The sequence below is a fragment of the Falco naumanni genome, chromosome 12, assembly GCF_017639655.2.
Source record: "Falco naumanni isolate bFalNau1 chromosome 12, bFalNau1.pat, whole genome shotgun sequence".
NCBI classification, from domain to species: Eukaryota; Metazoa; Chordata; class Aves; order Falconiformes; family Falconidae; genus Falco; species Falco naumanni.
Window position 1 is genome coordinate 12,044,436 of NC_054065.1, and position 20,859 is coordinate 12,065,294.

The 20,859-nt window shown below is 36.3% G+C and overlaps 1 protein-coding gene across 1 annotated transcript in view; it reads left to right on the top strand.

Annotated features, from left to right (window-relative positions):
- TTC27 (tetratricopeptide repeat domain 27) overlaps positions 1–20,859 on the top strand; it is a 125,923-nt gene that overhangs the window by 99,356 nt on the left and 5,708 nt on the right. The window contains exons 14-17 of the mRNA XM_040612002.1: positions 6,349–6,447; positions 8,221–8,273; positions 12,492–12,657; positions 18,625–18,822. Of these exons, the coding sequence (XP_040467936.1) occupies positions 6,349–6,447; positions 8,221–8,273; positions 12,492–12,657; positions 18,625–18,822 (516 nt within the window). The remainder of the gene's footprint in view (positions 1–6,348; positions 6,448–8,220; positions 8,274–12,491; positions 12,658–18,624; positions 18,823–20,859) is intronic.

A 20,859-nucleotide genomic window follows, 5' to 3' on the forward strand; every position in this document is an offset into this window, starting at 1 on the left:
GCTTCCCTTGTCTTTCAGTTCTCTTACTGACTCAGGAAATGCCAACAAAATATATATTACTCAGAGGAACCTTACTGAAATCAGGAGGGCTCCCAGATAATAAAGGGCTGCAGAAGATGGCCTACAGGGCTTAAAATCAGAAAATATTCTGTTGATGCTTTTTTATTTTGTGTCCCATCCAAAGGAATCTCAAAATGAAAGGCAATCCAATAAAAATAGGCCAGTCCATATAGGAAAGCAAACATTTCCTCCTCTTATTGCTCAGGAAGCTCTTAAAGATTCAGATGAATTGTTTCAAACAAATAGGTTGAGCAAATGGATAGTGCGGATTGACATAGCACTGTCTTCTAAAGTCTATCTGTAGTCCATCACTACAGAAATACATTGTTCCCGATTCCAGGATGTCTTGTGGACAAAGAGCAGAGAGGAAGGTGATTCTAAATGCAAGGGCTTTAATATAAGGAAAATATTAATTAAATAATTGCTCCCAGAATTGTGAATAATTTATCAGGTATACAAGGACTCCCAGTTACAAAGAAATTGGTTTATTTTGTGGTTGTCAAACACCTTTTTAGAGGAAGGGATTTTTAGACTGAAGCAAGTGATTCCCTGAAATATCTAATGGATAAAACCATTCTCTGTCAGCCCTCCTTTAATCTTGTGTACTGTTTGGCCAACAGATCAAGTTTGGTTGAGGTCTCTGAGGTAGGTCTTTGCCATATGAGCCAACCACCAGATTAGATTTCAGAGAATCCACGAAGAAATGGAAGTCTTACAGTTCAAATGCATCTGGCACTTGTCTTCGTTAACACTGCAGCTCGCAGAATTACTTGTTCTAGTACCTGCCTAGTGGATGACAGATGCATTTCTCTTGCAGTTTCACTGTGAGCATTTTGCAAGGCTGGACTGAGACAATTCCAGAGATCAAGGAGGTTGTATAGTCAGTTCTCCATCAGTGAAAGTCTGCATTACAAAACTTAAGGCTTGTTAAATTGCAGATTTCTTAGTTCTCGTGCTGAACAGTGTGTGGTTCTCTATATCTAGTCGTTTCACATTTGAATTTTGCAGAAATAAGAGTGTTTGTAGCACTTCTTTGTGCCCACACCGTTCTCCACCGTGTCACAGTTCGCAAGAAAAGAATAATCCTCTTTTGTGCTAGACTGTTTTGCTCATAACTTCTCCGGATAATTTTCTTGGGTATAAAGCAAGACAAATGATCTCTCTTCAATTTGGGAAACAGTCACACTTCAGTAGTCAGCTTGCCATCAGCTACATCTGGAGTTTTGGCCAATGCAATGAGAGCCTTATTCTCAGCAATTCCTCTTCTCGTTCATCTTGTAATAGTAAAAGCAACTTAAACAAGAGTTGAGCTAGAGTCTGTCATTGGAAATTATAATAGAAGTCTCTAGACTGACTTAAAACTATAGTACGTTCTATCAGTGTGTTGTGTTCAAAAGAAACTGAATTTTAAGGGAGATACATGATGCCTGCCAAGAAATGACTAATTAAAAAGGTACTTAGCTATGATTTCTTTTAACTAGAGCTCTTAACATTTTATTGTAATTACTAACATCAAAGACTGATTTTGCTCTACAGGGTATAGATTGTTTCTAAACTATCACTGCTGTGTTCCTAAGAGTATTTTACTGAAGAGTGTACTGGATTCTGGAAAAAAAAAAGAAAAACTATATATATTTCCCATATGCAAATAGTAGAAATTGCTTTAAAAATGCAAAAATATTATTTGGGGTTTTTTTCTTTTTAAGTGTTCAGCTGTACTGTAATTAGGTCTTTTTGGAACGATATTCCTACTAATATAAGAGAATTGTTTAGATTTTCTTAAAGCATTTCATGATCATTTGGACTTATTAAAGGCTTGCCTGGAAATTCCTGATGGCAAGTTTTAACAAAGAGTCCAAGCCTAAATTATCTTCCTTTGCTGGTCACTGTCTTCAATATTGAAAAGGATAAAAATTTACAGCTCACTTTCGTGTGTTTTTCCAATCAGCAGCGACATTTGAACCTCTAGCCAATGCTCTTTTTTTATTTCCAAAAAAGAACTTTAACCTAGTTTCACAAGCCTTGACAAAAGTCTTTTTTGAACTTTGAATGCAGTTTTCCTTACACTACCTTTCAGTCAGTTGCTTTCCTCAGAGCTGTTGTTACATCAGCCAGTGGGATCAGCAGATTTTTATTCCCTCCCCAATAAAAAGGGAATTCTTGCCATTCTTTCCACAAAAAATAGCTTAAGTCCATTCTTAAACTGTATCCTAAATATACTACTAAAACTCCCTGTACTTCTTATATTGTGGAAGAAATTCATGCTCCCTTTCCCAGATATCTAAGAGATGATAAAATGCCATTTCATTGCTATAATAGATCAAAAGCAATGAATCTTGGTTTTTTTCGTTGGTTGGTTTTGTTTGTTTGGGGTTTTTTTACACAGCTACCATGTTTTTTCATTTAACCTGTCAGACTTGTTTTGAGCTTTCTCGTTTGTCTAGTACACGGGCTTTTAAAGTATGTTCTCTTGTTCTTAATAATCTCCTTTTTTTGGTTTTAACTGTTATAATTGTTTAGTCTTTTTAGAGCCTTTTTGAATGACAATATGCAGTTGCTCCAAGCCTTGAAATGTCTTGTCTTTAGATGCTTCAAGTCTTCTGCAGACCTTTACTTTTTTAGCTGGCCTTTTCGTTTTGAACATAGCTTTTCCATTTTAAGTAGCTATGAGCTACTTAATTTAGCATCCTCTGTATTTAATGAATTGCCTTTGTTCTTGAAGGAGTAGTGAATCAAGATACATTACAAAGTATCTTTTTTTCTGTTGTTTTGAACCTGATCATTCATAACTGGTCAGGATCAAGGTAGATACTGTCTTCTGCCTAACTTCATGTCTAAAAAAATTTAGCCTTCAAATTTCATCCATTGTGGTATGTACTGAACTATGTGAAATAATTGAAATCTCCCTGTATCTTCTGGGATTTCTGCTTTCACAGCCTTCTGATAGCCCCCAGCATGTTAACTTGTCCATTTCAATTAAGTATTCTGAAATACAGTCTTTGTACTGCTTTTTTACTGAGGCCTGGAATTTTAATCTATACCAGTTCTGTTGTTCTTTTTACACAGGTAATTTTCTATATGATGGATGCTGCAGTTTTCTTTAACGTCTTGTGACATTCTTCCATCTGCATGACCTATTCCATTTTCTGTATACATTTTGCCTCCATATTGTAGCATCTCATGAGGCTCCTTGGCTTAATTCCCATCCCAGAGACTTTTCATCTCATACTTCTTTTCTGCCAAAATATCCCTTTCAGACACCTTTCCCAACCTTCCCCATCATGTCCAGTTCTCACATTTTTTCCATTCGTTCAAAACATTCATACGTAGCTACTGCTAGGTAAAATGTCTTGCTTCAAATTATTAAGAAAAGAAGATTATTTATCATTCTTTGCAGTCTTACTAGGTACTTGCTCATGTAGCTTTTCTCCGCTGAAGTAAAGAATCATTTTACTTTCTCCTTGTGCTGTAACTTCTCCTTGAGAAAGGATTTGACAAGCGTAAGCATCGGTAAGCCAGTTCCTGAGAGATGTAGCTGCTCTCCATCAGCCTCAAAAGATTAAAGTGGTGGATGTTTTAGTCAAATCAGTTTCTGGAAGCACAAGCTCAGAAGTAAGACTGCTGTTACTCATTAGAATTATAAAAAAAGCATTGGTGGGTTTTCTGTCACCCTTTGCAGAAGCACTGCTTAACTTGTACCCTGAGCTATAGAGTTGGAGCTAGCCTTCAATTTCATACTTGATCGGTCCTGTCTTTACCCCCACTTTTCATGTCCAGAACGTTACGGATCTAGAAAGGAAAGAAGGGGAATTAATGAGGTAACAGCCATGTGGGAGTGCTGGATTTCTGGAAGCTTGATGGATAAAAGAGGCTTAAAAAGTGAGATTGATTAAAAAGTTCATTTCCTGTTAATTTTGTCTTCTGAGATTTGGGAAACGCTTTCTCCTTGTGTGCAGTTTCTTTCTTGAATTACTCGTTTAAGACTCAGGAAAGGTGACAGGCTAACAATACTGGAAAGTAGATTTTCATGTTTGCCCAGACCAGATGTAATTGGCAGTTCTGTCTTCACCTGTTCATCCATATGCTCTGAGGATGGGCCATCCATGCACACCCTCAAATGCAAAAGGATATCTTTATTACTAAGCTTGTTCAGTTCTTTTCTTGATGTCATGAAGACTGCCCACCAGGGTACCAGATCTGACAGGGATGAATGTCATATGCTTGGATTCTGGCATCTACATTTTGAAGCAGATTAACCATGAACTCCATAGCAAGTAAGTTAGGAGCAGGTATCTTGTTACTGATTTTAAGTCCTGTCTTGGAGACAGCAAAAATGAGTCTGATCTGGAGAGAACTGCAAAAATATCTGCTACAGAGTTTGCAATTAATCTGTAGAGCTAGAAGCTTCTTGCATGTGAACCAACAGCTTTATCCTCAACCCTGTAAAATCCCTGATTTTCAGATGTTTCTAAAGGTAATGTTTTTATGTTTAAATAGCCATTGTGATCTGCTCCACGGAACCTGAGTTATCAGAATTGCTTGCTTCAGAACTAGTATCCAAAACACAAAGATACAAATGTTCATCAGACATCTTGAAAAGTAATATGTTGCTGTGCAATATAAATTAAGAGTTAATGTAACCTGGTTTTCCATCTTCCTCTTCCCAACCTTTTTCCCCTCTCTCAAAAAATTTTCCAGGAAAACCTATTTGTTTCTTGCCTTGGCATTTAGAATGGAGAAACAGCTGAGCTTATTGCAGTAGGTAGTACTACCTGGAATTATTTTGCAGCATATTATAAATTGTTGTTTGATATTGATTGCATACATTTAAACAGCATAATGCTGTCAGAAAATGTTCTGTCAAAGGATTTGGGATTTAATAGTTTTCTGAATTACAGAGCTTTTCTAAAAGGTAGTACTGCTTGACTTGCAGCTCTCTGAGAATTAACCATGTGGTAAATCAGGAACTTGCTATTGAAGTGCTGTGAAAATATATATTTAATTTGCTGTAATTTATGCCTATATCTGATATTATTTAGATTAGATTATTTCAGTTGGAAGGGACCTACAACAGTCATCTAGTCCAGCTGGCTGACCAAGTTAAAGCATGTTGTTAATAGCATTGTCCAAATGCCTCTTAAACACTGACAGGCTTGGAGCATCGACCATTTCTCTGGGAAGCCTGTTCCAGTGTTTGACCACCCTCTCAGTAAAGAAATGCTTCTTAATGTCCAGTCTAAACCTTCCCTGGCACAGCTCTGAACCATTCCCACATGACCTGTCACTGGACAGCAGGCTCAGTATGAGTCAGCAGGGTGCCCTGGCAGCCAAGAGGGCAAAACGCATCCTGGGGTGCATCAAACAGCATCACCAGCCAGTCAAAAGGGGTGGTTATCCCACTGTATTCAGCTTTGGTGTGGCCTCATCTTGAGTACTGTGTGCAGTTCTGGGCCCTGCAATTTAAGAAGGATGCTAAGGTCCTTGAAAGCATCCAGAGGAGAGCAACAAAGCCAGTGGAAGGGCTGGAAGGCACGTCCTGTGAGGAGCAGCTAAGGGCTTTCAGTTTGTCTGGTTTGGAGGAAAGGAGGCTGAGGGGTGACCTCCTTGCTTTACAGTTTCCTGAGAAGTGGAGAGGGAGGTGCTGAGCTCTTCTTCCTGGTTGAGTCTGTATGGGTGAGAGGTATTTGGTTGTACAGCTGAAGACTTACAATGCAAGATTATTGAACTGGTAAAGTTCTGTTTTCTACGTAAGGCATTATTTAAGTACATTTCTATCGCTCAATATTGCATTATTAACTAGAGAATATTGACATTCTGACAAGTAGAAAAAGCTGTAATATTGAAGTGTTCATGTTCAGTCATTAGAAATATTTCTTGTAAAATGTAGTTTCCTTGAAATACATTTCCTAGTATTTAGCATTTGACCTAATTGTAATACTATAAAGTAAACATGGATTTTTCATAAGGTAAAGCAAAATATGCAAACCTCTAAATAGCTATCAATTTCTTCTCTAAATGAAGATGCACTGTTAAAGAGCACTTCACATATGCTTAAGTGGTCTTTGTATAGTCAACATCTTTGCTTATCCACATGTATTAAACTCTGACCCTAAAGTTTTCCTGTATTCTGCACACAGGATATTATTTATTTCCATGCAGTGCTTTTATGGTAGCTGAAAATCAGGTAAAATCAGCAAGAGTAGTGTGTGTTGGAGCATCCAGGCAAAATTACTTATTTTGTGCAGAAATATGTATGTATATATGTAATTGTGTATTTTTTCTCTCCAGCTAGGTGTATGGTTTTCCTTGGGCTGTGCATACATTGCTTTGGAAAGCTACGAAGGTGCTGCCAAAGCATTTCAGCGCTGTGTGACATTGGAACCAGATGTACGTACTTTTCAACAAGCAATTCAGATGGCTTATCTAAAAGCAACAAGGATGTTTTCATTATAAACAAGCAAAGCAATAATGAAAAACTTCTTTAAATCTTAGTCCTTTAAATAAATTAAACTTGTGCATGAAGGATATATTTTTGTCATGAGGCATCATAAAAATACTTGCCCAATACTTAACTTCTTCAAGTATTTGTGTGTGAATGTTAAAATATGTTTGAGCAGAAATTCCTTTATGCTTGCATACATTGCTAAAACAGAGAAAAGGGAATGAGTAGTCTGTGAAGAGTGCTAAAAAGGGAGATAAACCAAAACAAACAAAAATACTTAGTCATCTAAATAATAAAATTTTCCTGCGAAGAAGACAGTCAAATAAGTGGTTGTATGACAGGTACATTTGTAACTATATAGTTCATGAGCGCAGGGAGAATGGAACTTGTTAGCCAGTTTTTCAGGATGTGCGGGGTGAGTGTTTGTACAATAGTGCTGTTTGAATGTGACTGCATTGAGGTAGCAGAGACATCAGCTGGATTACCTCTCAGGAATGCACTGGCAACACTTTTGTCACAAGGCCTGACTGCCAGCATGTTGCTCGCTTAGAGTTAATGCCACCTACTTGATAGAAACTATTATTCATTCTTTTCTCTTGGGAAAAAGAATGAGAGCGTAATGAAAGGTAACAGAATATTCTTTTTTCTTCATTAATAAAATGAAACAACTTCCTTGGGAAAAAAATGCACATACAGACAAGCCTGTATGTAACTGGAATTTTTACTTTATATATTGATATAATTTTTTTTTTGCTTCAGTACAGTAGATTTACTTCCAGGTAGATACTAAAATTGTGTTCACTTATCTGTCTGGGACCTGTACTTGACTGTATTCATATGAACAAGCCAACTGCCTTTTCAGTGTGTTACGTATTTCTTTTGTGAGTAAAGAATGCAGGGATTACTCCTAGTTACAGAGGTGAAACCTATCTTTATACAGTGATCTGCAGCAACGTAATGAACCATTTTCATGAATTAAGCCTCAAAAAGGGTTTCCCAACACAATTTAAATACTACTTAAGCCTGAGGACAGCCTTCAGTACTAGAGAACATTTTGTTGCAGTACCCAGGTTCTATTCTTCACATCTGTACTAGTTGTCGCTTTGCTGAATTCAGTGGTGCTGCTTCAGACTTGCAGCAGTGTGAGGCAACAGGCGCAAATCATCTCTGTACATGGCTCGCTGGCTTCACCAGAGGGAAGACTGTCTGAGCATTCTGTAGTCCTTTTCAGCTAAAACAGGTGATAAACTCTGTTGGAACTAACCCTGTTAGTTTTGCCTGAGATGTATTAGGGGAACATTCAGATGATTTTATTCCACTAACGAAGCAGTGTACGTAAGATGCTTCCAGCTAGTGAGACGTGATGAGCTGCCAGGAGCGCTGACCTCTCCAGCCATCCCAGCTAGATCCAGAACAGAATGCATGTTTAGAGTTTAAACTGAAGGCAAGAACTGACTTTAGTGTATTCCAACCAGAATGCAGTAAATTGATATTTATAGACTTGATTGTTACTGTAGTCAGTAATATTTATTTATGTATTTATTTTAATAACTTCTATTTCAATGTAATATTTTGACTGCCTTGTAGAAGATAGCTGGTTAATATGTGTGATTAGCAAAACTGATGATATGTCATAGAAGTTTAATTTATGTATTTTTATCAAGTAAGCATAATGTAAGTGGATAAATTTTTTGGTACTTCTCCTTTTATCATTACAGAATGCTGAGGCCTGGAACAATTTATCAACTGCTTATATCAGATTAAAACAGAAGTAAGTACTTCAAAAGGATTAGAAGATACTGTATCCAAAATAAATAAGGGGGGTTCATTTTTTAGACATTGAGGTTTTTATTCTTATAATGTGGTTACCTCGTATTTTGTAATTGTCATCCCTTCCGTTGTCTCTCGCAAATTAGATCATTTGTAATGTATTTAATTTTAAAGGAAATAGTTTCATAAGCTTTATAAAAGTAGCAACCTCTCATGCTACACTTTTTTCTTGTTTATTTATGATGTAGTAAGTACAACAGTGCAAAACATTCATATTAAAGTTGGAAACTAGTTTGACTATAAAGTTAAAAAGATACGTCCATTTCAAGTAAACTATATATTCAGACCCATGTCAATTCATATTACATTAACCTCAGTAGATTTAAGGGAAAACCAGGCAGTTTATTTTTTATAATATAAAAGCAGATGGAGATCTGCATACATACTAGGTCATTTGTTCTTTTCCATCCAAATTAAGTTAATACAAGAAGCTTTGACCTAAATGGACTGCCTATCTTATTTTGTACTTCAACTCAATGTAATAAAAGTTAAATGTAGACACAGAATACCTGGAAGTACTTAATCTTTAAGAAGAATTTTCACATTGTAACTTATCCTCAAAGAATGAGACAAAAGAATAGGGTAATATTTTAAAAACCTTACTCAAAATCTGACATCCGTTATACAGTTATGCAGTCAGGAGGCAAACTAAAAAAGAGGAAAAGATTAGTAAATTTACATGAAAGAATGAATTGATGAACATACAAAGGAAATGTGGGAAGTAATATTAATTCAAGAGATAGTTTGATATTTTAGTGGGATTAGGGGGAAGGAGGAAATGAAGGTTAGAATCACTACTCAAGACTAAAAAGTAATAGAAAACAAGAGCTTGTTTTAATTTTTCAGTAGTTCCTTTCATCTTTGTCAGTGCTTGGAGAATGCTCAATTTATTGTTTTCGACTGTGTGATTGAGATTGCTCCTTTTTTTGCATAAAGGTCAAAAGGATATGTCAGTTACTCAGTGTACTGGCTTATGCTTGTTTCATAAAAGTATTTTAATCCAAATAATTTTTCTGTCCATATACTACAAGGCTGAGAAACTACTGAGTGATTAGTTTCACTTTATTGGTTTGGTTTTATCATTGTTAATCTACTCTTGTAATTTAACATGCTAAATTCATTCAAAGCTTGTGGGCTATTTGATATAGTATCAAGAGTAGTAAATGGGAGCCATGTTTCAGAGCTTTTTTTCCTTAGGAATCACATGGGAGAGGAATATGTGTACAGGAAATCTTAGGTCAGTATTATATCCTGATAGCTGAGTGTGGCCTGTATTTGCTGTGTAATTTGCAACTTCTTTGATTATTTGTGTGGTCACTTACAGATCAAGACTCTGAGTTAGTTTAACCCACTCCCAAAACAGGATATCTATAGTAGTACACTTCGGTATAATTTATTTTGGGGGGCCGAGCAGCGGTGAAAGTGTAAATTCTTATTTTTCAGGGCTTCTAACAAAAAAGAAAAAAAAAATTGTGTGTGTATGTGTGTGTGTGTGTGTGTGTTAAAGGAAAACAAAAATAAGATATTAAAGTTAATTATTTTCTTTTGCTTCCTCATCAAAATCAAGCTTTACTCCAACCAGGCTCTTAAATCAGTCCCGCTCAAGTATTGTGCATTTGAGTAAGGCTTAGCAGATTCTGATACAACAGATAAATACAAAATGTGTAAGTCTTTTTGAAAAGTGTATGCATACAACCTGCTGACACCCAAATGAAAGGGATTTTGTTGGGGTTTGGTGTTGTTTGCTTTTTAAGAGTCCACAAGTTTTGTGTATTATGAATTTCCTCCAGAAAAATGAATTGTGGTGAAAACAGATGCTGGTCTTCAGAAAAGGTCTGGGTGCCAGGAGACCTTTGAAATCCAGATCTCCTATTTGTCAGGAAAAAGTGGGACTGGCCCTCTGTCTTTTGGGTAAAAGATTCCTGGTTTCCAAGACAGGGTGGTGCACTGGTATTGCCTACTGTTTCCTGCTTGGATATGAATCCTGGTTAAGGATATTGCATCATTATATGATTTATTAAATACATAGGGGATTTGTTTTGAGAACTTAGAGGACTTTATTAGCATAGCGAGAGTGATGATTTGAGGAATGCCATTTTCATCCCATCCCTCTGGTATCTTGTCTACATTTCACAGTTCCATCTGATTGGCATCTGCCCTCCTGATAACTATTAACTTTTTTGAGGAGGTTGGGGGGGATCATACAGGCTAATCTTACAGATGCTGAAGAGCAGTTTCAGAAACAGTTTCTCAAGGTGATTGGGGTACATCAGTCAGTCAGTCAGCATCTTCCAGCCTGTCAGAGAGCTGTAGCAGATCCCAGCATCCATTTTAGCAAAATCCACAGAGGAAGGAGCAGATCTCTGTTATTTTCTAATATGATCTATCAAAATTGGAGTCTGAAATGCCTTACTAAGGCTCTTAACAGTGGAGGAGACCCAACTGTTAGTACATTTACTCAGCAGCATTATGTGTATCAGTATATTAGGAGAGAGAAGAGGGGAGTGAACATGGGAATGTCCTGCCTGTGGACTGTTCTGCCATAGCTATGCCAAATGACCTGTTTTCCTTCAGTGGTTTTTCTCTGTCACTCAGCTCTCTTTATGTGTATTTGGTCATGTTTAATGCTATGGGCTTAGATTGTCGGTTACTTATATTTTTCTCTGACTCAGCCATTCTAAACTTTTAATGGCCTGATCCACTAGTTAGATATTCCCTTTTTGCTGGCTAGGGTATTTAAAATATCCTGGACTCTCTTTCTGAAACTCAACCAACAGTTTCTTTGAGCTGTCTTTCTTTAGAGGCAGCACTTTTAGCAACTTACTCAAGCAACAGAGCAAGTAAACTGCAAATTTTGATAACAAGCCATTTTTATATGATCTTTACTAAGAAGAGATTTATTGTCTGACCTCCCCAAAGATGATTTTTACCAGACTGGGAAAACTGTTTCAAGTTTTCATTTAAAGGAATGTATTCCTTTGTGCTTTTTTCCTGTATATCATGACTGTCCAGCTGAGAGTAAGTTTCAATCTCTTAAAGTCCTAAGAACCATATCATCCTGATTCTCTAGCAAAGCTTTTTTTAAAGTTTCAAAGTTATTGAAACTTTTGGCAGTACCTTTAAAGCTTTAAACAGTAGGCACCCAGACTTCACCAACATATGCTTCAGATTGCATTACGACTTTTTATCCTTCTGCCAGAGCAGCATTGGTTGCATGTTGTGCAGGAGGTCATATGGCTGCAAACTGTAGGTCGGCTGCTTTCAGCCCGTATTCTTGATTTGGCCAAAGTGTCTCATGTTCCTTACCAGAGAATGCTCTTACTTCTCTCCGTGAGTAAAGGAATGGTAGAGTGTTGCCTGCAATGGATCCATATGAAAAAATAAAGGTGCATCCTGACTTGACAGTGGCTTTATAGGAATTATGCTGTCCGCCTTTATTCCACAACACTTTCTCCTGCCACTATGAGATGGTTCACTGGGCAGCACCTTTGGTGAAGGACCCTAATAGTGTTTGGGGCCACTCTGACACATTTGTATTGAGCAGCACAGCATCAGGAACAGAGAGTGTAAGTAAAGCTTCCAGCTGACATTAAAAAAAAATGGTTGAAAATGCTGGGCTTCTGTGCAATGGGTATGCACATTTACCATGTGCAAATTTTTAAAATAAATTACAAAAAGCTGTTATTGTTAAGTAGCCTTCCTTTGTGTGATGAAATGAGTCAATATCATTCGACATCTGCCGTGAACTCAGTGATTTTTGATTTTTTAATGTGTGTTACAACTGCAGCATGAGTAAGATTGTTTTCTCATCGTTCCAGTTAAAAGACCAGAAAAGAAAATATTGACATAGATGACACAATTATAATGAATTTTGGTCAAAATGTCATAATGAGAGCTAACATAGAAATTACCTAGTTCAGACTCTAGAGAGTGTACTCTGGAGTGAACTGATAGAAAGTAATTGACAAGAGAGATTAAGGAATTATCAATATTGTAAATTACGAACAGTAACTTTTACATTGCACTGTTTTCTAAAGCTGGTTGTTTAAGTAAGTAGCCTTTTAGTTGATAAAATGCTAACTGATTTTAGCATAGAAATCTTGTATATTAAACCTTTAATATGGAACTTTATTTTCTATTCTTTTTTATTATTTGTTAGAATCAAAGCATTTCGAACCCTCCAAGAAGCTCTCAAGTGCAACTATGAGCACTGGCAAATATGGGAGAACTATCTTCTCACCAGTACAGATGTTGGAGAGTTTTCAGAAGCAATTAAAGCTTATCACCGGCTCATGGACTTAAGAGAAAAGTACAAGGACACACAGGTGGGGAAGTTTTCATGTTAAGTCATCCTATATGTTCACCAAGTCTTCTTGTGAGACAGAGTTTTCTGCCAATAATGGTATCACTAATGATAGTACACATACCAGTGGAGTTACGTAGACAAGCCATTTAATTTTTGGAAATCTGGACTGTAAGACAAAGTATTTAAAATAAAAATGGACTAAAAGGAAAACCTTTACATCGAGATTGCCTCAGAGTTTGTGGAAGGACAAATACGAGCCTTGAAGTTTTAAGATAGATTCTTAAATAAAGCACAGTGCATAACCCCATCTTTCCGTATTTTTCCTGCATATCTTAGTATCAGAAATAATATAAATTTTTCAGTTTAAAGAAAGGTAAGCTTTTCTTATGTGTTTGAAAATTCCACAAATGAGCCTTTGAAAGTGAATTATGTTTCATGGATTGAATGCATTACAGTCAGAACATTGATTCCTAATAACTGGAACAAATGAAAATAAGGGAGGTGTTTTGCTTATCTTTGACTGTAGTTCAGTTAAATTCTATTAATTTCTGGGTTTGTAAATGTACACTCTGGACAAAATCCAGAGAGCCTACTTTAACAGCTTCAGCTGGGATGTTACCTTGCCTAAAACCAGGTCCCGATCCAAGCATGGTTCTGTACACTCAGTGAAAATAGCAAGGTGCATCTGAAAGGCAAGCCAAAGAATACCCTAAGCAGAGTAGTGGAACACCTCCAAAAGTGTTTGCAAAATTAAGTAATCTGGTTGAAGAGCTTATGAGCTCTTAGGGAGTTTGTGTGCAGTACCAGGGGAAGAAGACCCAGCTGCTGCTGGTCATTGATCCCAGGAGTATGTTTCTTTTCTTATCCCATAAAATGGTTAAAATAGCTTTCCTGGATCTTGGAAGTTTGAGTCCAGTGATGAGGAGAGAGAACAGATAGAATTAATTAAGGTTGTGGAAACATCTCATTTGCTTATGGGGGGCAGGGATGTTAAAAAATGCTTTCAGATTACTCTTTGATAACAAATTGTACATGAGTACAATATTTACTACTACAAAGCCAACCACACACAGGATAACATTCCGTATGAATAAAATCTTTTGGGTTTGATATGGCTCAACATTCAAAGGTCCCAAACTCTCTTTGCACTAAAAAGTATCTATGGAAAATAGTCTTACAGTTAAATATAGGCTGTAATATAATAATATATAATTATATATAGGTAAATATAGGCTGTAATAGGTAAAGATCAGTGTATAGTGTATACAGGTATACTGCCACAATACTGGCAGCTACAGTATTATGGGTACTGGTGGGGCCTGTGTCTGTCTTCATGGAACATCTTGTAGATGTTTTTTTTTAGATTTTTTTTCTCAACTGTTTATTTACCTAACTTTTTTTAGGGGTGGTCTACTATACTATTTTAGTCAGTTTGACAACTGACCAGGAATAGAACTTTCTACATGTATTTGTCCATTTTAGATATTTTGAGATGATACAGACTCCTACTAGTGTTTTGTCAAATTTTATGTAGGATATTTCATTAAAATATTTCGGGATACTGCTTGCACTAAATTTCTATTTTTGTATAACTTTTTTCATCCTATTCTTATACAACTTTTTATCATTTTTACAGAAGTACATATATGCTATGTATCCTAATTTATTTTCTTTATCCTGATTTTAACTTTGGCTTCTGATGTGTAAAGTGCTTTATGGACTTCATCATAACTTCTTCTAATTCAGTTTCCTCAATTAGAAGGATTTTACTAGTTGGCCAAGAAAAACCTCAGAGCCTGATTGAAGAATTTCAGAAAGGCTTTAATCAATAATTGTACAAGGAAAAGAAGAGTATTCCCATAGCAAGACAAAAAAAGCACATAAAACTAAAAGCTTCTGCTGAGATTATTTCCAAAGCTCACCATTAACTTCTGAGCTTCTCCCGTTTGCCAGCTGGTATGTTTTAAATAGAGACACTCTAGAACCCGCTTGTGCAATTGTATTTTAGTAAAGTAAAATCATGGAACATGATTCTACTTTACTAAACAGAGGTGGAAGCATGCACCTCTGTTTCCATGTAACATAGTATGATCTTCTCTCAGGTTGTATTTAGTATTTGTAGTTGTCGTAGATTTTAATTGATAGGCTACTACACTAGGTGACATAGTGGTGAGAAAGAAGGTAGTAATTTAAAAATCCAGAAAAATATGTATGCACAGGACTGGAAGAAACTAGTTGAGTCATTGATTCCAGTTTGTTGTGAAAACAGAAAGTCAATTACCAGTCACTTTTAGCATAATCACTGCAGCAAAATACCCCTTGTGAGACTGAATGCATCAGTTAAGAGTGTGCAGTTGAATATATAATTTGGAACCTCCTTGGTTTGTGTAGTTACCTCAGATTTTTCAGCATAGTATGAAGTCATATTTATAAATCACAAATTTCTTCTAGTAACAGTAAGGCATGCATATCTTCATCTGTGATTTCTGTTAGGCCATTGCTGACCTTTTGTGCCAGACTTCTAACTACAGAATGCAGCTTTGGGAAATTGTGCTTCTAAGCTATTCTAGTTATTTAACGATGTCATCCTTGTGGCAAAGGTTCTGAGATCAGGGTATCATGAAGCTTAAGGATATGTATGTATAGATTCTGCAGACAGAATTGAACAAGGAAGATTTCTGCAACTGCTTTGCACCACGTGCATGCTGGTGGAGACAAGCAGTCTTTATTGCATGGAAAGTTACAGTTCTGTGACTGCAACAAAGTTATTTTGTCAGTGGAAAAGCTGCTTTGCTACGTTGCTTTCAGAAACCAAATGTTCATCCTGTGCTGTCAAAGCATATGAATTCAGAAGTACGGGCAAATGTTTCCTCTCTGCAATTCTGCGTTCTTGAGAATCTAGCAAAGTTTTTCTGTTACCCTTTCCATCAAATATCATCCTTATTTCAGCAGTTCAGATCGCCAGGCTGTTTCTAATAAAAGTCTGCAAGAGCACGTTCCAAGGGGATTTTGAGGAGCAAGGGCAGGAATTAATTTCTGGAGCTCTGTTTCTTTTAAGTTAGCTCACTAATGGCAATTGTCTTTGTTAAAAAGCTTTGATTTGGGAGCGGCAGAGGGAGAGCTCATAGACTGCAGATTTGTCATTTTGCATCTAGTACCTGAGGGCTCTTTTCTTACTTGAGCACTGTCAGGTTTGATTAGTGTTGGTGAGGCTTCTAAAAATGGTTTGACCAAGTGAATTTTTATATGAAAGGAGCTGTTTAGAGAACAATTATGGAATGAGATTAACTCATAGCAAACACAGCTTTTAAAAATGATTGGGTTTGTTTCTGAAGTTCTGTCCCATGATCTCTGTTGCAGTTTTTAGTAAACATTATTCACAAAAGCAAAGGAGAAGAAGGAATGCAGATGGTGTGATGTCACACTAAGCACAAACTGTCTGCGCAGTGGTCGTATAGAGCTCAGTTCATTAAAAGAGGCATTAAAAAAAAACAAAAACACACACACCAAAAAAAAACCCCCAACAACAACAAACCTCTACTGCTTGTGTGCAATCCTGGGCAACAGAGCATTGCTTTAGTACTTTAGTAAGTTTGGCAGTTGAAAGTGTTTCAAAGATATGAATTAAAATTTAACACTTTTAAGACAACAATCTAAAATGGAAAGCTGTCTTACACTGCTAATACTTTTTGATGATTAGCACAATTCATTTGCAATTTGAAATAGCTTTATTTAACAGCCTGGCACAGCCAAGTAGCATTAATGATTCATTACTGTTTAATGGACCCTTTAATCTGGGCCTTCACACTAGTTTTATTTTAACTGCTGTAATGCTAAAGCCTCCATGATGAATTACAAAAAAAGGACATAGATTATTATGATGAAAGTGTAAGCAAAGCCTAAATTCTGTGGGAACATGGGTAATTTTCCAGTTGCTAAATCCTACTGACTAAGAAACTTTTTTTCCATGTGCAAACAAAATATCATTGGCTTTAAATCTCTTGTTAAATATACATGACATTCACGTGAACTAACTTTCTGGACTTTGAGTAGCAATTTTGTTAAACTGAGAAACTGATTGAGAAGTCATACATGTATGTATGAATCCCCAGGACCAGTTCTAGTTGCTTTTCAAAAGTGAACATAATTTAATGTTTCTTTTTACACCTCTTTTATGGTTTTTATTACAATGCTTAGTAATGGAATATCAATACTTGCTGGTGTTTTTCTAGCAAGTCATTACAGAGGACCGGCTTCATACAGTGATGGGGTTTAGTCCCTTAGAATCCAAATCATAAATGTAGTATCAGTTTCAGAACTTTTGGACTATTAGTAGTTGATCATGTTTTCCATTATTTTAAGTCAAAATCCAAGCTCTTTAACAGAAAATAAAAGAAAGAACAGCCAGTTTGTCATATCATTTTATAAGGTCTATACTGTTATGGTTTAGGAGGGAAAAGGGGAGAGCTGTTTAGCTGACATTCAGATGCTACTATGATTTCATATTGATTCTGAAAAGATGCCAGGGAGATGTATAATTTTTTCACTTTTTCTGTTACATTGATTTATTTCATAACATCATCAGCCATTTTGATTTATTTGGGCTGTTTTGCCAAAGATTTCCTATATCTGAGAAAACCCAGTAATTAATTTTTGGGATGCATGTTAATTGAGTCATTCTATAGGAAAAAACTTGGGTTGGGAAAATGATTTATCACAAATACTAAACTGCATATGTTCTTATTTTAAGTGTAATATACTTTGATACTATCATAATCTTTGCATAGCTTTCTGCCAATGAACTATGCCTTGGTTTGTGAGGATGCACCCCTATCCTACTTTTACTAGAGTAGCAGTATATTTGTGTGGTTCGGGGCTATTCACAGATCATCTTTGAAATTAGTTTTATTACTGTCTTGATATTAATGTTGCCATTAATGTGATTTCATTGTAAGTATTACCACATGGAAAAAATTGTTGAAGCATTACAGTGGACAACTGATAGCCTCACAAATTAGGAAGTACCAGCATGAAGGTGTTTGTATACTTTTTATGGGCCCGTCTTGAATGCAGGCTCATGAGACTTCCATTTTGTTTTTATCATTATTCCTTCGCCAGTCTCTGTCTCATCAACTACACAAAAGAGGTAGTTCTCACTTAGTAAGCCCACAGCTTTTCTGGGTTTTATTTTCCTGTAATTGACCATATGATCCATTACCTTAATTTACATTTGCTGTTTCTGATTTATTCAGAAGGAACTGGGGCACAGTAAAACTGTTTCCTAATTTTCAGTGTCCAGTTTGGGACAGAAAACTCATGTATTTTTCAGGGATGCTTGGTATTTTGTAGCATTTCACGCTTGCAGAGTCCAGCTCCCATTGAGCTCACCAGCAACTGCACACGTTCAGCATTTTTGCAGGTCAGATCCCACCTTCTCAAGCCACTGAATGAGCACTTGCTAAAAGTTTGATTGAACTGACTTGACTAGCAATTCACCAGAAGTGCATTAAACACAGTTTCCCAAGGTGCTATGCAGTTGTCTTCCAGTTTCCATCTCACCCACTATACATCTTTCCATTTCTGCAGGTAGTTAAATAAAGATCCTGTAAACAGTGTCTTCTGTTACCTGAATTAGTCTGATTCAGCCTGTTTACTGATCTTTTTATATCCATATTATAAGGTGAAAATATCTTTAGGATACTGCCACAATTTCGTATACCATTCTTTTTCACACCAGCCTGCCCCAGTAACTCAAATTTCTGTTTTAGCTCTTTGGCTTCACCAGCCACAGAATCTTATAAATGAGGTTTAAATCAGTTGAATTACTCCCGTAATAATGTATATCATAGTGAAATCTGTACTTGTCGTGTGGTACTATATTTGTATTTTACTGAATAATTAATAGGGACCAAATATTACCATTATCATTATATATTCTGATGTTGATTTGGTTGAAATAAAAACTCTTTCCTGCTGCTTTTTTAAGGTGCTGGCTATTCTGGTCAGAGCAGTAGTGGATGGTATGGCAGATCGTGCTGGAGCGGTAGCAAGTGGATTGAAAGGGAAATTGCAAGAGCTCTTGGGCAGAGTGACTTCACGAGTGACAAACGACGGGAACATCTGGAGGCTTTATGCCCAACTTTATGGAAACGGACAGAATGATAGTGGTGAAGATATTGAAAAGGTAAATGTGTTTTATGGTTAGACACTTCTGGTACAAACCTTCTGTTCTTTAACAAACTATAGTGCTATAGATAGACATGCTCTTGTTCCAGACATGTTTCGCTTTAGTGTTTTGGTAAGCTTATTTTCTGCTTTTTGTGTTCCTACAGCACACGTTTTTATTATCTAACAGAAACAAGATGTTATACATCAGGTTTTGTGGATTTAAAAAAGATATCTCTCTTTTATCAGTGGTTCATTTTAAAATGTCCTATCACAGCATATGTGCATTCATTGTCTTGGACTTATATTCTGCAACTTTTCTTGGCAGCAGTCTAATATCTATAATGGTGGCAGTGTTTTTTGTTTTTTTTTTTTATTGGAATCTTTGATTCTTAAGACAAGGTATTGCAGCTTCTGCAAAAAAGTGGATCTTAATAGCGTGATCCAGTGGCATCATAAGCCACCTGTATTCTTTGCAGTCACTAAGGGAATACGTGTTTAAGATAGTCTTTATCACACTTCAGGTTCCAGAGTAAAAGTGCTTTGTCCTTTCTTAGCTTAAAATGGAATTAAATAATGTTATTTAATTCTTAATTTGTTGAACCATTGGTTTCTGTCTACCCATCTCTGTTTTTGCTACATTCACTTCCATCTCTTGTTTCTATCACTTCCCAAGTAATTGAGTTGATTGCATTTCCAAAATAACTGCTCTGCACTGCTAGAAGTGTTTACTTCGTTGTATGCTGGAGTGTGCATACAACTCTATTTGGTATTAAATTTCCAAAATTCAAATAGCCTTGTATACTCCAAAAATACTTACGGGTTATCAGATCTTCACTGAAGCTGAAAATACACAAGGTCAGCATTCGGTATGTGTTTCCTGATGGGGGGTGTGCCTTTGGCCTGGGCAAAAATTTCAGTCTGGAGGATTGCTTGTCGCTTGATGTCAAGCATGTTAGATGATTGGGCCTACAAATTGTATGCTTGTGGTGTTAAATTTATAATTGTTTTCACCTTGCTCATTGTCTTCCTCTATGCTCTGCCCTGTGAAATGCCTTGTTTAGCCATTGTCAGTATTCGTTATACCTTCAATTCCTCCCTTTTTTCCTTCCCTATTTTTCTTTACAGCTGAACAATAAAAGGGATTTGGCCTATTTAGAATTCAGAAATACAGACATTGCAATATCCTGTAATATATCCTCAGATTCTTACTCAGACATGCAAAGTAGCAGAGGCCCTGTCTATACTATAAATGTAATCGTTTCAGAATCTGGTTACATCACAGTGTTTTTCACTAACCCAGTTAAAAACATGGTTTCAATTTGTAGAGTAGACAGGACTTTAGCTGTTTTTCCTAATCAAGACTGGTTATGGAACACGCTTAGTCTAGCTTGCTGTGCAAAATGGAACTATGTTTATAAATACTTAAGGTATACTTATGTGTGTATCCAAGTATCCTGGTATGACAGTGCCATAGATATAGGTCATGAAAGAGCAAAACTGCCTACACAGTATATATTAGTTTTACAGTGTAAAAATTAATTTACGTATTAATTACTACATAATCACTGGTAGCTTTTCTGATATCATAAAGTAAAATTGTTAAAAAACTTATTTATTGGCTTTACTGCCACAAGCACCATCACGCGTCAGTTGGATATTAAGTGAATACAACTATCTGTAGAAAAATTCCAGATGTATTGTTGCAGTTTTCCACCCACATTTATTATGCAAAAGGTCAACAAATTTTGAAAAGGCATTATTTACTATATTGTGGCATCATATGACAAAGAGATGGGAGCAAACCTATCACAGTGTCATGTACCTCCTTACAAATTTAGGGTTTAACCTTTATTCCATAATGTAATACCTTATTTAGTGCAGATTTAATTATAGTTAACCAATGTTGTTCCTAACACTGCATTGAAAGAACCTTTTATGTCTGGCGATTTTAAAGAGTGGGTTGGTGGTTGGTTTGGTTTTTTTTTTTACCTTTCTGCTGTGATGCTCTATCTGATGCCATGAATCACCAGAGCCTACAGTTACAATTCACAAT